The sequence below is a fragment of the Amblyomma americanum genome, chromosome 11 (genome assembly GCF_052857255.1).
Source record: "Amblyomma americanum isolate KBUSLIRL-KWMA chromosome 11, ASM5285725v1, whole genome shotgun sequence".
NCBI classification, from domain to species: domain Eukaryota; kingdom Metazoa; phylum Arthropoda; class Arachnida; order Ixodida; family Ixodidae; genus Amblyomma; species Amblyomma americanum.
The window spans coordinates 3,389,807-3,408,403 of record NC_135507.1 but is presented as its reverse complement, the minus strand read 5'-3'; the positions used below and the strand labels follow the sequence as shown (position 1 = coordinate 3,408,403).

Below are 18,597 nucleotides of genomic sequence, written 5' to 3'. Positions count from 1 at the left end.
ACCTGCTGCTCCTTTCCGGTTGCCATGGTAACGGCGCGTGCGCACAACTTTCCTCTCCCAGCCACCGCGAAATGCTCGACTGGTAGCCCAGTGTAGCTTTCGCTACAAAAATTAGCTGCGGTTTAACTGCTGAACTTGGTTAGAGAGCGAAAGCTGCGGTCTATCGGGCAACTAGACGCGGCTTGGCGTCTGTAACGTTTTGTAACCCACGTGCTGTATCGCACAGCACACGGGCGCCTCTGCGTTCCGCCTACATCGAAACGCGGCCGCCGCTGTCGGGTTCGTACCCGGGTACTCCGGATCAGTAGCCGAGCGCTCTAAACACTGGTAGAACACAACTTTAGAACCCACGAAACGGGCACCGGAAATCTGGCGCTGCATCGTCGATGCAAAGAAGACGAAGATACCGGCATCGAAATGGCGTGCGAATCAGATCTTACTAGCTGTTCTGTGGTGTATAGGCACTCTGACCAGATAGTGCGGGAGATAGTAGAGGCTGCCGATATAGCCATGCTGCAAGATTCCCGTGTCAGTGCGCCCTCGGTTGCACTGACAAAAGCTGAATTGCAATTTTCGAAGTTAAGGCCCGTATGTCTCATATCTTTTTTGTTTTTTTTTTCAGCATAAGTAACTGTTCCTATCAATAAACGTCAGTTGGAAGTAAGCGCTCATGTGTCTGCTCTCGTCTTTATGCTTGTATCTTTTAATTTGCGGTCTATATATTTTTAGTCGTTACTCTGACGTCTTACCGCACGTCATTTGCAGTGAGCATCTATAGCGCTCGCGCGTGCAAGTCTCCCCGCCTAGTGTTATCGCCCATCGCACGTCGTTCTCTCTCGGTGAGATACGGCCTCGAAAGTGGAGAGAAAAGAAAAGGCAGAAAAAGGAGGCTGGCGAAATTCAAGCTGCCCTCAGCCGCTCGCTTCGCCCGCGGCGAACAACGGTTCTTACGGGGCGTTGAACCAGCGCTGTGGCGAGTAGTAAGGGCGAACGGAAGGCTTGGCCGGTAAGACGACGCGGAGATTGAGTCACAATATACGCGGCAAAGACGCCACCGGAGGTAGAAAGATGCTGTAAATATCGCTTAAACTCAAACTACTCGGGGCTGTATGCTGTCCAGTAGTGAACAAAGCAAACGCGATTTAATGAGCAATAGAGATATTTTAAATGGAAATGTGCGCGGGGGCACGTAATGTGAAGAAAAAATATTCGATGGTTACCAGCATAATTGGTGGATTACCAGGGTAAACAAACGTAGCACGAGGCTACAAAAAGTCGCAAATAATGCTGCCACGGCAGGTAGAAAGCAAGAACAGTTTGGAGCAGTCGATACAGGTCTTTGTCTTGAAATAGGCCCAGCTAGGATTTTGATGATGATGATGATGGTGTGATGATGAAAAATGCAAAACAAAGGGGACAGGATCCACCGTGTGGTTTGTGTACTCCTACGCAGCTGAACACGTTATTAGCTGCTGCGCCGGCGATCGCTTCGCTAATAATTGTTCGCCAGCTCATATGTCCAGCTTTCCTGGACATCAGGACGTGTCATCGGTTGGCCTCCAGTAACGAACACCGCGTTAACTCAAAGGGGATGTTTTAAAACAGCAGTTCCGAGAAAGCTAGAGAGTACCGAGACGCCCTGCGTGGTGCCTATCATGGTCGAATCTTTCTTCATCGCTGAAAAATCTTAACTTTAAAAAGCTTCCTGCGCTTCAGATAGCTTCCAGTTTCCGGCAGCCTCTGGAAATTAATGGAATGCACCGAATGTAGAAGCCTTGGTAAAATTGCGTTAAAAACACCACACACATACACACACACAGGACGAACCAAAAATATCAGCTGATTTATACAAGGGCTGAAGCCCTAAATATAGAAAGTCAGCGCATGTGCGCAAGGTTCTCTCACGACAGGCAAAGATACACGTGCGCGCTCATCATACGTACCCCGAAAGACAGAATTCAAAAATGCTACTTCGTTTTTGCACAGGCCCACTGACGCATCACTGACGCAGTTGTTATCGTTCTTTATAAAAAAATGCTTCCAAAATTTAACATGCAATGGCACTACTGCCCCTGACAAGAATCTTTATCTCCTGAAGGCGTGGAAGACGTTTGCAATTTCTGCAGTGTTCAGACAAGTTTGTACTGCCATCTTTATCTCCTAATGAATGCTCATACTCCCCTGCGCGATCATTAATGCAGCGCCCTGTCTGGCCTACGTAGGCCTTTCCACACGTCAGTGGCATTGCGTAAACCATTCCTGTCGCGCATTTTATAAATAGCTTCTCATGCTTCTTGCCACAACCACTTTTTCTTCCTTTATGCTTTGCCTCGCGAGAGCACAGCTGGCCTAACCTCTTTGGTGCTGAGAACACCATCGGTACTGCATACCTGTTGGCCAGTTTCTTCAGGCTGTACGCGATCTTGTGCATGCAAGGTACCGAAACAGGTTTTAACTATAGCATTGTTTTGAGCCTTTTTGAGCGCTTTTCCTTTCGACTTCTGGTGCACGGTTTCACTTACGGCCGTTCGGATAGCGCAGGGGCAGCCTGCCGCGTCCAATATAGACATTTGGTTTGATGAGCTAGTTTGATGTCAGTTTATAGATACCAGCTGTCGTTCCTCTACATATCAAGTAAACACAACTTATCATGTTCGGCTCACAATATAACCCTCGAATCTTTTCATGAGGGCAAAAAGTTCCTGCTATATTCACCACGGCACTTTGAACAGCTGTTTATTGTTACTTATATTTTTTGTCTTGCCTTTTGCACTGTATTTTTCTCTTGTATTGATTGAGTGTTGCATATATATTTTTTTTCCTGTTTTGATCCCGTGCATTCCACTTTGCATTGTATACACGCCACAAGATCATTTAACTGTTACATACTGTTTTTTTGTAATTGTTCTCTTTCATCAATTTATTCTTTCTCTGTTTTGACCTTGATTTTGCACCCCCCTTACGTAATGCCTTCGGGCCTTTAAGGGAAAAAAATAAATGAAATGAAATGAAACAACTTTATACTTCACGTAATAGATCAGTGTCAGAAAACTTTTGTAACAACGATTCCACTTTGCGTTATGCCCCAGCGGTGGCTGAGTGGTTATGGCGCTTGGCTACTGACGCGAAAGATGCGGGTTAGATTCTGGCCGCGATGGTCCAATTTCGATGGAGACGAAATGATAGATGCCCGTGTACTGTGCGATTTCAGTGCACGTCAAAGAACCCCAGGTGGCCGAAGTTTTTGGAGCTCTTCACTAAGGCGTCCCTCATAGCCTGAGTCGCTTTGAGACGTTAAACCCCTATAAGCAATAATCAGTCAACTTCACGTTAAGCAACTGTATCATGACGCTTAAGCAGAGTTTGCCATCGGTGGCAAGCGTAACCAAAAACTCGATGACGTCACCACTCCGGAAACGCGTAAGCATCTTCTGACCAATCAGAACGAAGCAGTGACGTGCTCACCTGGTGGTGAATGGTAATTTGCCATTTGCGGGCACGTGATCCAGATCTGCAGTCTGTGAGCAATGAAGAAAATAAAGCGGTAGAGTTTTCGGTTTAGCTCAGCGCTGGAACGACAGGGGAAGAGGGGGGGGGGGGGCAAAAACGCTGGAATGTTCTTCACAGTATTCTTTGCTTCGTTTTCGCCTATACACGCGGATTTAAAATTGAGCACGCTGGTTCGATTCTCAGATTCCATAAGCTATTCATCATCATCAGACTAACTACGTACACTGGAGGAGAGAGGATCCCATTGACCTCCAATTGACCTCGTCCTGCGCCAGCTTCGGCAGCCTCTCTCAACAAGCTTCCTAATCTCATCCGCCCACCTGACTCTACCGCCTCCTGTTACGTATTCCGATCCCACCTCTGAGATCCACTCCATCACCGAAAAGGCCATGGGCCATCTGCTGTCCATATCATATGCCTTGCCCACGCGTATTTCCACTTAATGATTCCTGCTCGAACATCAATAACTCGTGTTTGTCCCCAAACCTACTCTGCTGTCTTCCTGTGTCTCAACGTCAGGGCAGTCAGTTTCCTTTCCAAAGCTCGCTGCGCTGTCCCTAAACTGCATTCACGTCATTCCACGTAATGTCGTGCTGAGCTGCAAGTCGGCTGCGATCTGGCTACTCCACAGATAAGAAGCGTTCGATTGCATTGATAACCAGCCGTATCCATATCGCCTGCAAAAAGCTGGCCTGCCCCGCGGAGCGTCTAAAAGCAACGTTTCTGCTCGCCCCTCAGTTCGCGTTCAAGGACCTTGCATTGCGGTTTCCCTGCCCGGCAGCCAGCCTCTCGGGTAAATAGAGATAACCCCGAAGCGGCAGCGTTTTCTAACCCCAGCAGACCGCTGCTGCTGCTCCTGCAACCTTCACTGTTCAAGTGCAGCAGACCTCTTGGGAGGAGGAATACCAGCCCTGGTTTTCAGGCGACTAAGATCCCGCAGTGTCTATGTTCATTGCGAGAACCACCAGGTTAAGTTGGCGCAAAACGAAGTGAACAAGGGTTGGGGGGGGGGGGGGGGGGGGTGGCGTGCCTAAGTCTGCTAGCCAACTTTCTACAAGAGGGCTAGGTCAGGTCAGGTTAGATTATGAAGAAAGGAAAGACTCGGTAAATATCTCGGACAAGGTGGGCTTACCCGCCGCGGTGGCTCAGTGGTTGGGGCGCTCGGCTACTGATCCGGTGTTCCCGGGTTCGAACCCGACCGCGGCGGCCGCGTTCCGATGGAGGTGAAACGCTAAGGCCCCCGTGTGCTGTGCGATGTCAGTGCACGTTAAAGATCCCCAGGTGATCGAAATTATTCCGGAGCCCTCCACTACGGCACCTCTTTCTTTCTTCTCTTAGTCCCTCCTTTATCCCTTCCCTTACGGCGCGGTTCGGGTGTCCGTCAATATGTGAGACAGATACTGCGCCATTTCCTTTCTCCAAAAAACAATCTTCAATTTACTAGGTGGGCTTCTGAACTATGCCGCATGAAAATGGATGATTACAGCGATGAAAGAGGTAAACAGGTAAAGAGAACGAACACGAACGCGTATCGAGTTAAAATGGGTACGTGCCATTCAGTCTGAGGACATCATCATCATCACCACTTGGTGTGAATAACGCGCTACACACTAACAAAAACGACAACTGGAACGGGGGACACTTGTCCTGTGTCCCCCGTTCCAGCTGCCGTTTTGTTAGTGTGTAGCGCGTTATTCACACCAAATGTACAACCAACTAGCCCACATTGCTGCCTTGATCATCATCACACTAATGCAGTTCCGTTGGCCAATACTGAGAAAGGCGCCGTTTACTCACGGCTAATTACCGCCCATCAAAATGAACGCGTATCTACTTGATGTAATTTTTTACTATATGCCAAAGTTCTGCGAGTTGACTGCAACGTTTTTCAAACAGCATGCTACCAAGCCCAACTATTTTGGGCATCGCTTTTAATTGTAGGCAACTGCGAAATATTGTAACATAATGTTATGGCCATATAGATGGGAATGGCCTAACCTTGTGATGCGTTGCAAAATCTTGAGTTTAAATTTGACTTGCGCTCGCACCGAACAGTTAAGACTGCCGTTGAAAACCAATGGGGTGCATTTTTGATAATAAAAATAAGTTGTTATGGCGCTCGGCTGATGACCCGAAAGATACGGGTTTGATCCGGGCCGCAGCGGTCGCATTTCGACGGAGGCGAAATGCCAGAAGCCCGCGTGCCGTGCGTTGTCAGTGCGCGCTAAAGAATACCAGGTGGTCGAAATCTTGAGGAGCCCTCCACTACGCCCTCCCTAGGGAGCCCTCCCTCCACTCCTTATAGCCTGAGCCGCTTTGGGACGGTAAACCAGATAAACCAAACCAAACCAAACCAAATCAAACTATCTTTTTAACGGTGAGCGGGGGTCACTTGTTTGGAGCTCCTTCCATCAGCGCCAGCTAGAAGACAGCCCATTCAACCCGTCATAGTTTCAGTATTAATTTTCTTCCATGAATCGCGCAGTGAAATAGGCAACGTCCACAACGTTTATTCTCGTGCAGCTAATTTATCACATTTCACTGCGCGTGCTGAGTCGTCGGCTAACTTTTCTGCTAAGAACAAGGCAAATTGCAAAACACCTTTCTTCCAACGGCGATGTGGAGTGATGAAGTGAAACAAGCTATGAGAACCATGCCAGCAGAACGGACGAACATCCTGGTCAAGCAAGCTGAGAGATATCTTGGATAATTAACGCTGCATGAAGAAACAAGGCTTGCTTTAAGGTTCTTGTAGGAAGGCCGATTGTACACCATTGCAACAATAATAAGTGGGAACATTCAAGCTCCGCCTTAAGGGTAGGACGCGATAGTGTCAATGGGTTAACGTCCATATGTGTACAATTGGTCATTCTCGGCTTTACATCCATAGATCCCTGGGAGCCTTCACAGAACTCCTGGCGTAGTTGTGCAACGGTTAAGCTATGCGCCACTCCTGCGATGGCAGGTGCTGCCACCGGTATGGCTTGTGCGAGCAACCCCTCCCGACCAGTCATTAATTTAACTGTTACCTGCCACGGTGGTTAGTTTGCCCACGATCCAGTGGGCAGGTTGTGATGACTCCACAAAGACACGTGACCTTGCTGAGCCACCAACGTTGCTTCCCCGGGGATTTTTCGCTCAAAACGCCGACGTCGGATTTTCTGCAAAATGGTAGCATTCATTAACGCTATCGCGTTAATGACATTCAAGAGTTCAAGTGGTTGAATGCAGCAGCTCGTAGAGAAGCGTATAACTGAAGTAGTGCTGCACAATATCCGCGTCAGAGGGAGGCGATCTTTTATTCCTTTTAAGGAGATCGCAGTGAAAGCTCGATCGAATTAAGCTGCTATTATGACGCTGTGATCAAATATTAGATTAAATCCTAAGATACGAAACCTATTGCGCGGTTGGTCAAACACGCACCTATCAGGTTAGAAAGAAAAAACAAATAGCAAGAAGGTTGAAGTGGCTTTATTGTTTGATTTTGGCCAGAGCACGTACCGATAAACCCGTACTTTGCTCAGATCTTACAAGCTGTCGAGAAACCAGGTATTTCTTTCACCCCATTTTTATTTTCCTTAGCGCCGAGTAATCGGTTCAGCTTTGCAAAGAACGAAAAGCATCATTTCTTAAAAAATCCAGGATAAGTTCCTTTAATTGAAGTTAATATGGAATAAAAAATAAACTCTCACGTTGTCGTCGATAACACCCGCATATACCTGAAGTATATTGCTGTGGTGGTTCAACGTTTAGGGGAAGCTTCAAAAAGGTGGAGTAGATTTGTAATAAGGGAGTAATTGCTCGTTGGCATCCACCCAGGCGCAGCCATACGCCTCAAAGGAAAGTAATACGGCTTGTAAGGAGACTTCCTAGTTGAAAAATTCGACCTGGTCAGGGGTTCAAACCCGGAATAGCCACCTCATCAGAGCATTCGCTCTACCATATGAACAAGCCGGGGTGGCTAGCATATGGTAGGGCGGTCAAGAGCTAAGGGGAAAATTAGGACCTACCCCGTAAGAAATGAAAGAGGCTTCGCGAGAACGCATGCACATAACGTCGCATATTCAAAACTGGCACGAAGGCACAAAATGTGATGCGTCATCTCGACATAATTACCTGTCATAACGTGCAACAAAAGCCATAGCAGAGAGACACCAATATGCAGAAGGGTTGTAGAAATCGGATATATAGCGCTTATGAGGCGGGCGGGTGTGCGGTGGGGATGCGAAGATGAAGAAAAGTACAACAGAATAATATCATTTAAACGCATGTTATTACTAACAAGCCAGGGGTTAGTGGCTTAGTAGTGCGGTAACACCACTAGGTGCATGTTCCGATTTCGGGAATTCGTATACGTATTCGTCCCTGAAGCCTGATTGTGGCAGGAGGCCCACCGGTTTGTGGGCGATCTACCTGCCAGGTGTCCACAGCTGGAGGGCCTTCACTTGTGTGAGGCTGGGTGTAGCCTTCAGGGTAAAACCTTTAGGTAAAATGCCTTTCGGGTAAAGGCCTTCATGGTAAATTCCTTCCGGTAAAGGCCTTTATGATAATAGCCTTTAGGTAAAAGACCTTTATAGTTAAGGCATTTAGCGTAAGGGTCTTTAGGTCAAAGGATGCTTTCGCATTCACAGCACGTAAAGGCCTAAAGTGCCCATCGTAATTAGCGTAACTGCACGGTATTGTTAAACCGTCTGCTATTTTTTTATTTCCTGATGGTTTAATGAAGTTATGAGTTAATGAAGGACCACTCGGGGTAATTTCGCAGTGCAACGAGTTATACATCGGTTATAAGTAAAAACTGATAAGCGTTGAAAGGTATTTTTCGAACGGTTGAAGAGAGAATGACGACGGGGGGATGAGTGGAAGCATATCGACCATCGAAATGGTTGGAGACAACAGAAAGGCTTTTTAATGGCGCGCGGATAGCCGCTAGCGAACGAAAGAAGAAACCATACTGTGATTTGCGCACGACACAAATCAAAGGCACAACACCGACACAGGGGACAAGTTTGCACACTTTGCCTCGGTCATTTCATTTGCATGGCCTAATGCTGTGTGCTGTCGCTAATCCTCGTAGAGGTCTGGAAAGCGCAGGTGGGCCAGCAAATCATAGGCCGCGATTGGCCACGATTAGCTGCGACTGGCCGCAAGTCGCGGCGCCTTGGCTGTCACCCTCCTGGCTACCAATATCGCAGAAGTCACCAGGATATCATCAAGCGACCAAAGATTCAGACGCCTATGGAGGTTTCCGCTGATCACGATCACCAGCTGTCAAGCTTCCACAGCACCGCCAGGTCCTAGTGAGGAGACAGCAAAGAATACTGCACGTAAAAAATAACTTATCAAGCGGCCTGGATCAAACCAATGGATTAGAACGTAGATGACTGAGGCGTTCATCCCTCCTGATCTGATTACCAGTCAATCAGCCTGAAAGCCAATTCGTCCGTTGTATCATTTGAACGCGGTAACTGCCGGCAGAGGGCCGTAAGATGATGGAAATTATCTGATATCGCGATTAAATCAAAATAAAATCGTGATCAGCGGAGACCTTTGGAGAGACGGACTCTTCGCCTGGGACACCAACGCGTTTCAGAAGGGCCTGCTGCTGCCGATGAGCGAATCCGAGCCCGGTCGGCGCCCCATCCGCCATGCAAGGGGCACGAATCGGCACAGCAGAGCGGTTCGGCTCCGTTAATCTCGGCTGCTGAGCTGAGCAGCCGCGGCGTCAGCCCTGTATCAGCAGCGGGCTCCGCGATGCTATATAACCGGCCGCCGTGGCCGGCACCGGGCAGCACGCTCGGTGTTCGACCCAAGGATGCGTGTCCTCTTCGGCCTCCCGCTGCTGCTGCTTGCAGGTGAGCTACCCGCTCGGCGCTTCTTGGGCCCGGATGTGCCTTCGGAGAGGACCGCTCGCCCGAGGCCGGCCTTGGACTTGGAGTAGTCCGGAGTAGCAAGAGTAGCTTTGCTGGCTTCAGGCATGGATTGGTACCTTGAGCTAGGTCTAATTTCCTAGTGCAGCTCTAAGTGGTGCGCCACACAGGACTAATGACAGTCGGCGTTAGCCGCGGAGACCCTAACCAAGTACGGTATAGTCTCGCAGATGAGGCATAGTACAGGGCATGCCTCTACGCTGAAACTCCTCACTTCCTCGCTTCTTTCGAGCTTGCACGGCAAACGTCGGCGTATTAAACATGAGTAACTAATGTGGGAGAACAAAAGGCGCCGTGGTAGATGAGCCGGTGCTACTTACTTAACTGAGTGGTAGAGGGCATGAGCAGGATCGCATTTCATGCATATTCTGTTTTAGATAGACGCGCCGTAAGGAGAAGCTAAGTGAATCCTGTAATGGATGAAAGGTTTATTAGTTAAGGATGAACGTCTCAGCCACTGCTAAGTGGCTGAGTGGCAAACGGTAATTAGATAACGTTGCCGGTTTACTATGCTGGTGCACATTTCGAATAAAAAGTAACTGTTGCTGAGATGTTTGTGAGAGTAACTTCTTAGCTGTGCCAGAAATAAATTCGCGTTACGAGCTAACCATCGTCGCGAAGGCTTGTGTGTAACTTTCGGCGTCTCGCAATCATTCAGTGCGCTTAAGCAAGCCACAGAGGCGCCTGAGGCTTGGCCTCCGAAGTATTAACAACATACGAAGTCTTTAGTTCACTTCGAAGTACGCTAATTTCTTTAATGACGACAGTATAAAACAAAACAGCCACTTAGTGCGAAAACAGGAATGATTACCTCGAGGTGCCAGTTGCGCTCGCAGAAAGCTGCAATGTATTTGTTGTGAAATTATCCATGAGAACACCGATGCTTTATAAGTAGTGAAAATGCGGCCCACTGAGATTTTGTCGCATACTCTGCGATGCTGCTAAGAGAAAAATGAGGGTTGCTCTTCTGAAATGCAGAGAAACATTGTAGGCTCAGGTGTAAGTATACACTAGCCGTAAAGTGCTCACGGGCTTTGACGAAAGTTATTCAACAAGATAACAGAAATCGGTGCAGATTACATTTAGTCTGGCAAGAACGAACACCTTCATTGCTCAATAATGTCGTGCTACTCAGGGCTTCTTCACTGTCCTATCAGGCAGTATACCCAGTGAAAGAATTTACAGTGCTAATTTCTCATGCTGTGAAGAACAACAAGAAAAAAAATGTAATGAGAGCTGAATCATGTTCACTTGCAGCCATGCAGTCTCCGGAAATATGCAATTGAAACGCAGAAAAAAAATGATATAAGTTGCGGTTTACACGCCCGTATCAGGATGGGATTTTATGTTGTATTGGTTCAAACCTCTACAGCCAATCATTGCTTCGACTCGATCTTCTTAGCCGCTACTTGGGAAACAGAGAAGATGGAAACACCGTCATTGTTCTCTGTAGTAGCTTCCGCGTCACATGCCGATTTGTTTTGTCAAATGAGTAACTTTATTTCGTCCTCTTTCCTATTCCTTCCACAGCCGCGGCCAATGGCGTCCTCTTCGGTGAGTACTGCAATTCCAGTAAAACAACTCTTCAGCACAACCTGCAATATGCTTAGGAACACAGTATACTACCCCAAGAAGCCTGAAGGAGCCTAGCACCACACTAAACAGACAGAAATAATGAGTATAATCGTAATCTTGCATGACTCTGCAATGATCCATATCAGCGCGACAGACGGGACAAAGAAGAGGAGACACAACACACAGCGCTTTGTCCCGTCTTTGTCCCGTCTGTCGCGCTGTTATGGATCATCGTCAGCACCAACTCGCCCAACAACTGGCTATGACTCTGCAACCACAACTCTTCCACATATTTCAGTCTCAATCTGCGCCTACTTCCTGTGCTTGAACTGCGCCAATCTCACTTGTGTAAGCGTTGCCAAGCATCTGATTCAGGGCGAAGCCGACGCCCACAGCGTAAACTTTGAAAGTTATGGGCCACAGATAATGCAGTTAAACTGCGCGCCATCTGCAGCCAAAAAAACACCATATTCAGATCAGCACTATGAGGATGCAGGTGGCATCTCTTTACATGGTTGTGAGCAGCAGAAAATAAGATAGTTCAGGCACAGTCATAAGCGAAAGCGAGAAAGAGTGATTGGCACGCCCGTCTTGCTGGCTGCAGATATGATCGCGTAAAAATTCATCTGGCCACCACCGAGCTGTGGAGTTCAGATGCCGTACGCACACCAGACGACAGAGATGTCGGACCTCATTCACGCACACGCCATGGCTTTAGGCTTAGGGTGGGCCAATAACGACCACGCACATTCAGAATTCCCCGAAGCGGCCCTGTTAATAAACGCTGGCTCCAAGCAGCGCACAGGCTTCGCATGCATGGTCTGTATTGGCGATCTGCTCTGCAACTGTAGACCATGCAGAACCCGACCGCATTAAGTAGGCAGGCCACACAGAAACAAGATCACCGTCACGCGTACATTGTGCGTTAGGTTTAGCACGAGTCCAGAAGAGCTGCAAACGCCCAGAATCCTAGAGGTGGTTGGGTACAGCACCATTCGCTCCGGACTCCATCACAGCGTAGCAAATATGTGTACCTGATTGACGATGCGCTTAAGCGTCTGTATAGACCGCATGCAGGCCACGTTAAGTCGCCGGTCGCACAGACACACGGCCGTGATCGAGCGTGGGCTGCAGCTTAAGGCTTAACGGGAGCGCACAGTAACTGTGCATGTCCAGGAGGCCCAAGACAAAGGGCAACAAATACTTGGGCAGAATCCGCGACATGCTTGTACAGACTTCGCAGGCCGCTTTAAGTCACAGCTAGCCACACAGGTAGTCTGGACATTCGACTCTCGGCACGCAGACCCGGTGCCATCGGCTTACCCGAGCGGCGTGGTGTACAAGGTTCGCGCCACGGTGTCCCTGAAGAGCCCCGAACTGACGGTGACCGAGGGTGCGGGACTCCAGTACGCGGGAGACCTGGCTCTCTACCCGGTCGGACAGGACCAGTACGAGGCCCGCTTCCTCAACTTCTCGGTGGTGAAGCACGAGCAGCTGTACGGCGATCTGGACAACCTGACCGCCCTCTCGCTGAACGAGTCGGTGCCGCTGCTGAACGAGACCTTCGCGGTCGACTACTCGCAGCAGTTCCGCTACCCGGTCAGGTTCGTCTTCAGCGCCGGCAAGGTGAGCTATCGAGCCGCACCATTATGTTATTACTCTTGTGCTCAAATGAAGAACGCCTTGATTGCTTCTCTGGGAATTTTTCGCGGAGTTTTCGTCGACGCGGACGCCGAAGACGACACCGGCTTCTCTGCGACACGGGGCCCTTAACGATATCGCGTTAAAATGACGAGAACGCTGTAATGTTAAAGTTATCCGTGTAGTAAAGCTGTGTGAACCGTGCGGGAACGGCGAGCCCCTAGGGCAATGTGCTCGCCAACCAACGCTTTTCTCTCCCTAGAAGGATTTACGTGAAGGTCCCAACGCATCGCAAGGTTAGAGCTCACTCTGTACCGATTCTTCTCGCCTTTACGCCGACATGAATGTTCTCAAACCGGCTTTCACGTGTGTAGACAGCTATGTCACTGCCGCTGAGGCATCCCTTCGTTAAAATCGTTCGAATTTTTAAAAATTCGTCCCTCTAGTTCCTTTCAAAATCGACTAAAGATTCCTTTCCTCTGCGTGTCCAAATTATGGAAAACTTTGTTCATTAATAACTACATGAGGCACCATTTCGCTCGTTTCACACGTATGTAAATGTGCATTTCATCCCTTCCTTTACGACTCAATGACCCATCACCGATACTTGCCGCCCCTTCGAAGCCCGACGGCAGAAAAGCACACATGCTCGCCCCTTTTTCCACAGGTTGTGAAGTACGAAGTCAGCCCCGAGGTTCCCACCTGGGCCCACAACGTGTACAAGGCGCTGTTGACCCTTCTGCAGAACCAGGTTGAGACTCCCCAGGAGGTGCCCACCGTCGCCTCGTACTACGAAGTAAGTGGACTCCGGTGTCGCTTGCTGGAAAATAAGAATCTGGATTCAATAAGCCTGTACACCCGCTGACAAAGGCGCGGAAACATGTTCTGCTAAGAAGCCATGACCGGAAAACAAGAAAGTAAAATTAGTCGGCAAGAAGCTCCAGCGTGTAGATAATAAGCTGCGTTTCATTTGCACATAACTGCAGCTTTGGCAGGTTGGGATATAAAATAATTCCTAGCGGATTAACAGAGGCGCGCAGAGACTTGCAAAGCTTCCTCTTCGAATGACGGCAAGGTCGCTTTGACGAAGAAAATAAAAACAGATATTGATATCAGTCGTGGCTGTGTCTGATTGTTTAAGCTCGTGCACATTTGTTTACGCGTAGCAAGCTTTACCACCTTTTGGAGCCGACCAGTGCAGTCAAGCTGCCCATAGGCAGCACTGTGTTAGCTAGTTGTCCAGGGAGTAGCATGCCAGGCCGACAACTCGGCAGACTTCTCCTGTTCCATTAAAGTTCCTCCTCCTCCTCCTAGTTATCCAGAACTCAATAATCGCGATTATGAGCTCACTATCACTGGAGCAATGGCTAGACTCGATGGTTTGATGATTGGGCCCGCATATATACTAGCATAATAATATTCATATTTAGAGTCGTGGTTAAACTCATAATCACTATTATCCTTGTGCTTACGCTTGGAATTTGTAACTCATATAGCGTGCGCATCAAAGCTGCGAGTGTTTCGTCTGACATCAAACCAAAGGCTTCTCAGTAAAACCGTGGCGGCTTCCGCCTTTCTTTCCCCAGGATGGTGTGAGCGGCTACTGCCGCGTCACCTACGAGGTGCACTCCCTGACCAAGAACCTCTACACCGAGGGCAAGGTGTACAACGTGACCAAGACCAAGTACCTGGACGACTGCAAGGTCACCCGCCCCGTGCACAGCGTTGACGACGCCCTGCGCACCGGCTACTACGGAGTCTGCTCCAAGCACCTGCCCGACAACTTCCTTCCCGGATACCAGGAGGACACTTCCGCCTACGAGTCCAAGCCCCTCACTGGATGCCTCGAGGGTCTCAGGCCGGTGAGTATGCGGAGCACCGTGACGTCACACTGTAATATGATGTCACACTACGTAGTGATGAGCCTATAATGACGCCATCGCTAAGACAAACAGCATCACTTTGAAGACCAAGATTATGGCCTTGAACGTCATATTTGGCGTAAGGCAAGGAGGAACTCTAGATATAGAAGAAAGGACAGGCGGAGAAGGATTAACAGGTCCGGTATGCTATCCTGCACATAGAGAGTGGAATAAAAGCAGCGGAGGTGGAGAAACCAGAAAAGTCAGGGGTGTCATGTCTATGGTTGGGCAATGGAAAACACAGAAAATCTGCAGTGAGTCTATGGGCGGTTCTTCAGTCCAGCAGCGGTCGAGTACCGAGCAAGTTCTTTGACGGCGTTGAGATGATAAAGCACAATTGCACTGCCGCTCCGTTTCATACAAAGCAGTCAGAAAATACCGAACAAAATGCAGGGCTTGAAAGTGGTGAATTCTTCAGATGCGTTTATACATACCTTAATCGGCACAGTACTTTCAACAATTCGAACTAAAACACGGGTTTAATGTCATTACTTTTGGGCAGAATTTGGCGTAGAAAAAGATCTTGTTAGCTCAAACTAAAATCGCTTCAGGTGAAAAAGTACTAAGACTAACAGAGAAGACCACACTCAAAGAGATCTCCAAAGATCAATCCTGGCACACGCAGGCCAGACTCTGAAGGCTGCACCCTAGAATATCAAGACAGCACAGAATGCCCATTGTCATGTGTCCGCCTCACTAGCAGTTCTTTCAGGAGTTCCACAGGGTTCTGTTCTGGGACCGTTGTTATTTTTGGTGTATATTAATATCTCTGCTGTCATGGAGCCAAATGTACGACTGAAGCTATTCGCAGATGACTGTTTAATTTATTCCACAGTTAGAAACACGGAAGACCAGCTTAGAATTAACAACTCTTTACAGGCATTAAGCGAATGGTGCAAAAAATGGAACATGGAAATAAATTATTCGAAATCAACGTACATGCACATTACAACGAAGAAATCTCTTCTTTCGTTCCCATATTTCATTGGTGACAAGTGTTTGGTAAACGTAACTCAGTTTAAGTATCTAGGAATGACAATAACACAAAATTTAAATTGGGGCACACATATAGAAGAGGTGTGCTCTAAAGCACACCAGAGGTTATGTTTTTTGAGAAAAAAATTGGAGAATGCTACACGAGATGTAAGACTAATTGCATATAAAGCTTTTGTGAGGCCAATCCTTGAGTATGCGTCAGTAGTATGGAGCCCTAAACAGAATTATTTAAAGAAACAATTAGAAAGAGTTCAGAGGTACGCAGTACGCTTCATTTGCTGCCGATATCGAAGGACAGACTCAGTTACAGATATGCTTTCTTCCTGTAACCTGGATTCATTAGAAATACGTAGAGAAAAAAATCGCCTAAAGCTACTATTCCAGATGCTCCAAGGACAGGTAAACATTCAAAAGGAAACATACATACAAGCGCCAGGCAAACGGAGTTCTAGAACAAATCATAGTCGGATAATGCAGCCGTACTACGCCCATAGTGAAGCTTTCAGAAATTCCTTCTTCCCCCATGTAATTGAAATGTGGAATGACTTGCCAATGAGTGTTGTAGAACAGAATGATCTGCATGAATTTGAGCGATCTCTGGATGACCATCTGCTTGAAAGTGCTATTTGATGCTTGAACGAATGTACTGTCTTCTGCTGATGTATTTAGTGATTGTGAATAATTCTATTTTCTACGAAGTTTTCATACCCTCCCTGTAAGGACCCTCGCTTGAGGGTTAACAGTATTGTTAAATAAATAAATAAATAAATAAAGCCATAAACACCGCTCAGAGTGTCAATTAAGCCATAAACACAGCTTCTTCGTTTCAAAGCGTTTTCGTCAGAAAAGTGGTTTAGAAAGCGTTGTGGCAGTTTATAAATATGGGAATACTGCATTCGATGGACGGTGTTCTGGCACAGCCTAAAAATGAAGACATAGCTACGAATAAGTAATTAGAATGCAGCGCATTCTGCTGCCTGCGTTTCAAATCCCCTGCAGCTGCAGGCATCCACAGGGTCCTTTGGCCTGTCGATTATTGGTGACGCAAACTTCAGCATTTACCTTTCTGCCTGTCTCCCCTCTTGCCCAGGTCGACTCCGTGGTCACCGCTCACGAGGTCTCTTACTACAACGTCAGCGAGAGCCTTCTGGAGAGCGCCCTCTTCGACAGTCTGGCCGTGCTGCCCGTGCTCAATGCCGGCGAAGTCGTTGTGCGCACCCGTCTCCAGCTCGAGCTGGCCAGTCTTGAGGCCCCGCCTGTGAACCCCACCGCCTTCCAAGGCGAAGAGCACACCTCGCTCCAGCTGGAGCTTCCCGAAGCCACCCAATACCTCGACCTGCCCGTATACAGCGTCCTGGTCGGCACCGTGGATCAGGTCAAGCCCGAAGTCTTCGTCCAGGTCCTCGAGCAGGTCGCCGAAGAGCTTGTGAACCTCGAGCTCGACACTGAGGTCAAGAAGACCCCCGCGCTCGTGCTCAAGTTGGTGCACATGGTGTCACTTCTCAACACCGAGCAGCTGAAGCAGGCTCTGCCTCAGGCTCTGCAGTCCAAGACCTACGAGCTGGAGCCCAAGGAGCAGGTCCTCAGGTACGGACGCCTTCGCTCGTTGGGGCGATGTAGGCGCGACTTCGAGGCCATAGCGAAGACGACGGTGATGACGCGCGCTGAAGCCACCCTCACGAAAATGTGGTCAACGCCTGGCGTAAACACTCCAGATTTCACTTATCTCACACTCTCCCAACGTCTAGACGCAGAGCAGTTCTTCTAGAGAACAGTTTTCTGGCTACGCCAGTGCGTAGGCTAGTTACAGCTCATTAATTTGTGGCATACTGGTCTAACACCATTCCCAATTCGAGTTGTTGACCAATTCGCTCTCGCCCTACCATCTGCTAGCCGTCCTGGTTAGCTCAGGTGGTACAGCGACTTCCCGAGACAGGCGATGGTCTCGAGTTCGCACCCTGGTCTAGGACGAATTTTTATTCGGACATGAGGTTTCTGTGAAGGCTGCGCAGCTTTCCTTTGTAGCCGTATGGCTGTACTTGGGCGGACGCTTATAATTACTCCCTTGTTCATGGCATATATAGACGAGTGTGCAGAGGAGCCTCTCAGATAAGGAACTCGTCAAAATTCGCCTGTTCTTCCAGGGCCCTGTACGTCGACCTCCTCGGCAAGGCTGGAAGCAAGTCTGCCGTCGAAGTGGCCGTCTACCTCGTCAAGGAGCAGCTTCTGACCCGCTACGAATCCTCTCGCCTTTTCCGTGACCTGTCTGTGTTCAAGTCCTACGTCGACAAGGATACTGTTGAGCTGCTCCTGGTAAGTGTCTTTACTTGAACTTCTGAGACGTGGCTCGACATCACCGGATTGTTGATACTGATCAAACCCAAGTGGGCAAGGCTGCCTATTGGTAGCAGCTCAACGCTGAAGTTTTCGGTGACAACACACGAAGGCATCGGCTCCGTTTACTTTGGGAAGAAAACTCGTATGCAGCTATCGTTGTAAACTAGATTCAGTAGCCGAAAAAATTCCTCGTTGACCCCTTTCGGCACGTTAAAGTATCATGGCTCCGCCACACTCTAGCAACTGGGCGAATATCGTACTGCCCTTTAGTGACACCGGTGGACGAATGCTAAATGACAAGGACCTTGCTGGGAAAAGGCCACGATGTCCCAAAGTATCTTGAAAAGAGCCAAGACAGCCTGTAAGCTCTCGAGAGCGATTTTCCCCGCGATCAATACGAAGAAAATGTTCTCCATAGTCTGGTACAGTTACGTGTGCAGATACCACCACACTGAATTCCTTCGTGACAAAAATAGCCCTCTGTTAAATCATTTCTTGTTACCTAAGCAAAAAGCTAACTACCAGGCGAAATTACAAGCTCAGGGTTTTGACGCCTCTCGCTTGTTTGATATAGTCAAACATCAAAAGGCTGATTTCTTTACTGTTGTGATTGTTCAGCGGAGTAATGCAGGTCGTCGCAGACCATAGCCCATTGTTGCCAACTGCTTTTTTTGTATCCTCTATAG

General features: G+C 48.4%; 1 protein-coding gene across 2 annotated transcripts in view; it reads left to right on the top strand.

Moving 5' to 3' along the window:
- Positions 1 to 9,290: 9,290 nt before the first annotated feature.
- The window catches only part of LOC144109960 (vitellogenin-1-like), a 28,427-nt gene continuing 19,120 nt past the window's right edge, over positions 9,291 to 18,597 (top strand). For both annotated transcript variants that reach the window (XM_077642742.1, XM_077642741.1), the window contains exons 1-7: positions 9,291 to 9,365; positions 10,971 to 10,994; positions 12,319 to 12,641; positions 13,324 to 13,452; positions 14,243 to 14,518; positions 16,665 to 17,161; positions 17,719 to 17,887. In XM_077642742.1, the coding sequence (XP_077498868.1) occupies positions 9,326 to 9,365; positions 10,971 to 10,994; positions 12,319 to 12,641; positions 13,324 to 13,452; positions 14,243 to 14,518; positions 16,665 to 17,161; positions 17,719 to 17,887 (1,458 nt within the window). In that variant the 5' untranslated portion in view covers positions 9,291 to 9,325. The remainder of the gene's footprint in view (positions 9,366 to 10,970; positions 10,995 to 12,318; positions 12,642 to 13,323; positions 13,453 to 14,242; positions 14,519 to 16,664; positions 17,162 to 17,718; positions 17,888 to 18,597) is intronic.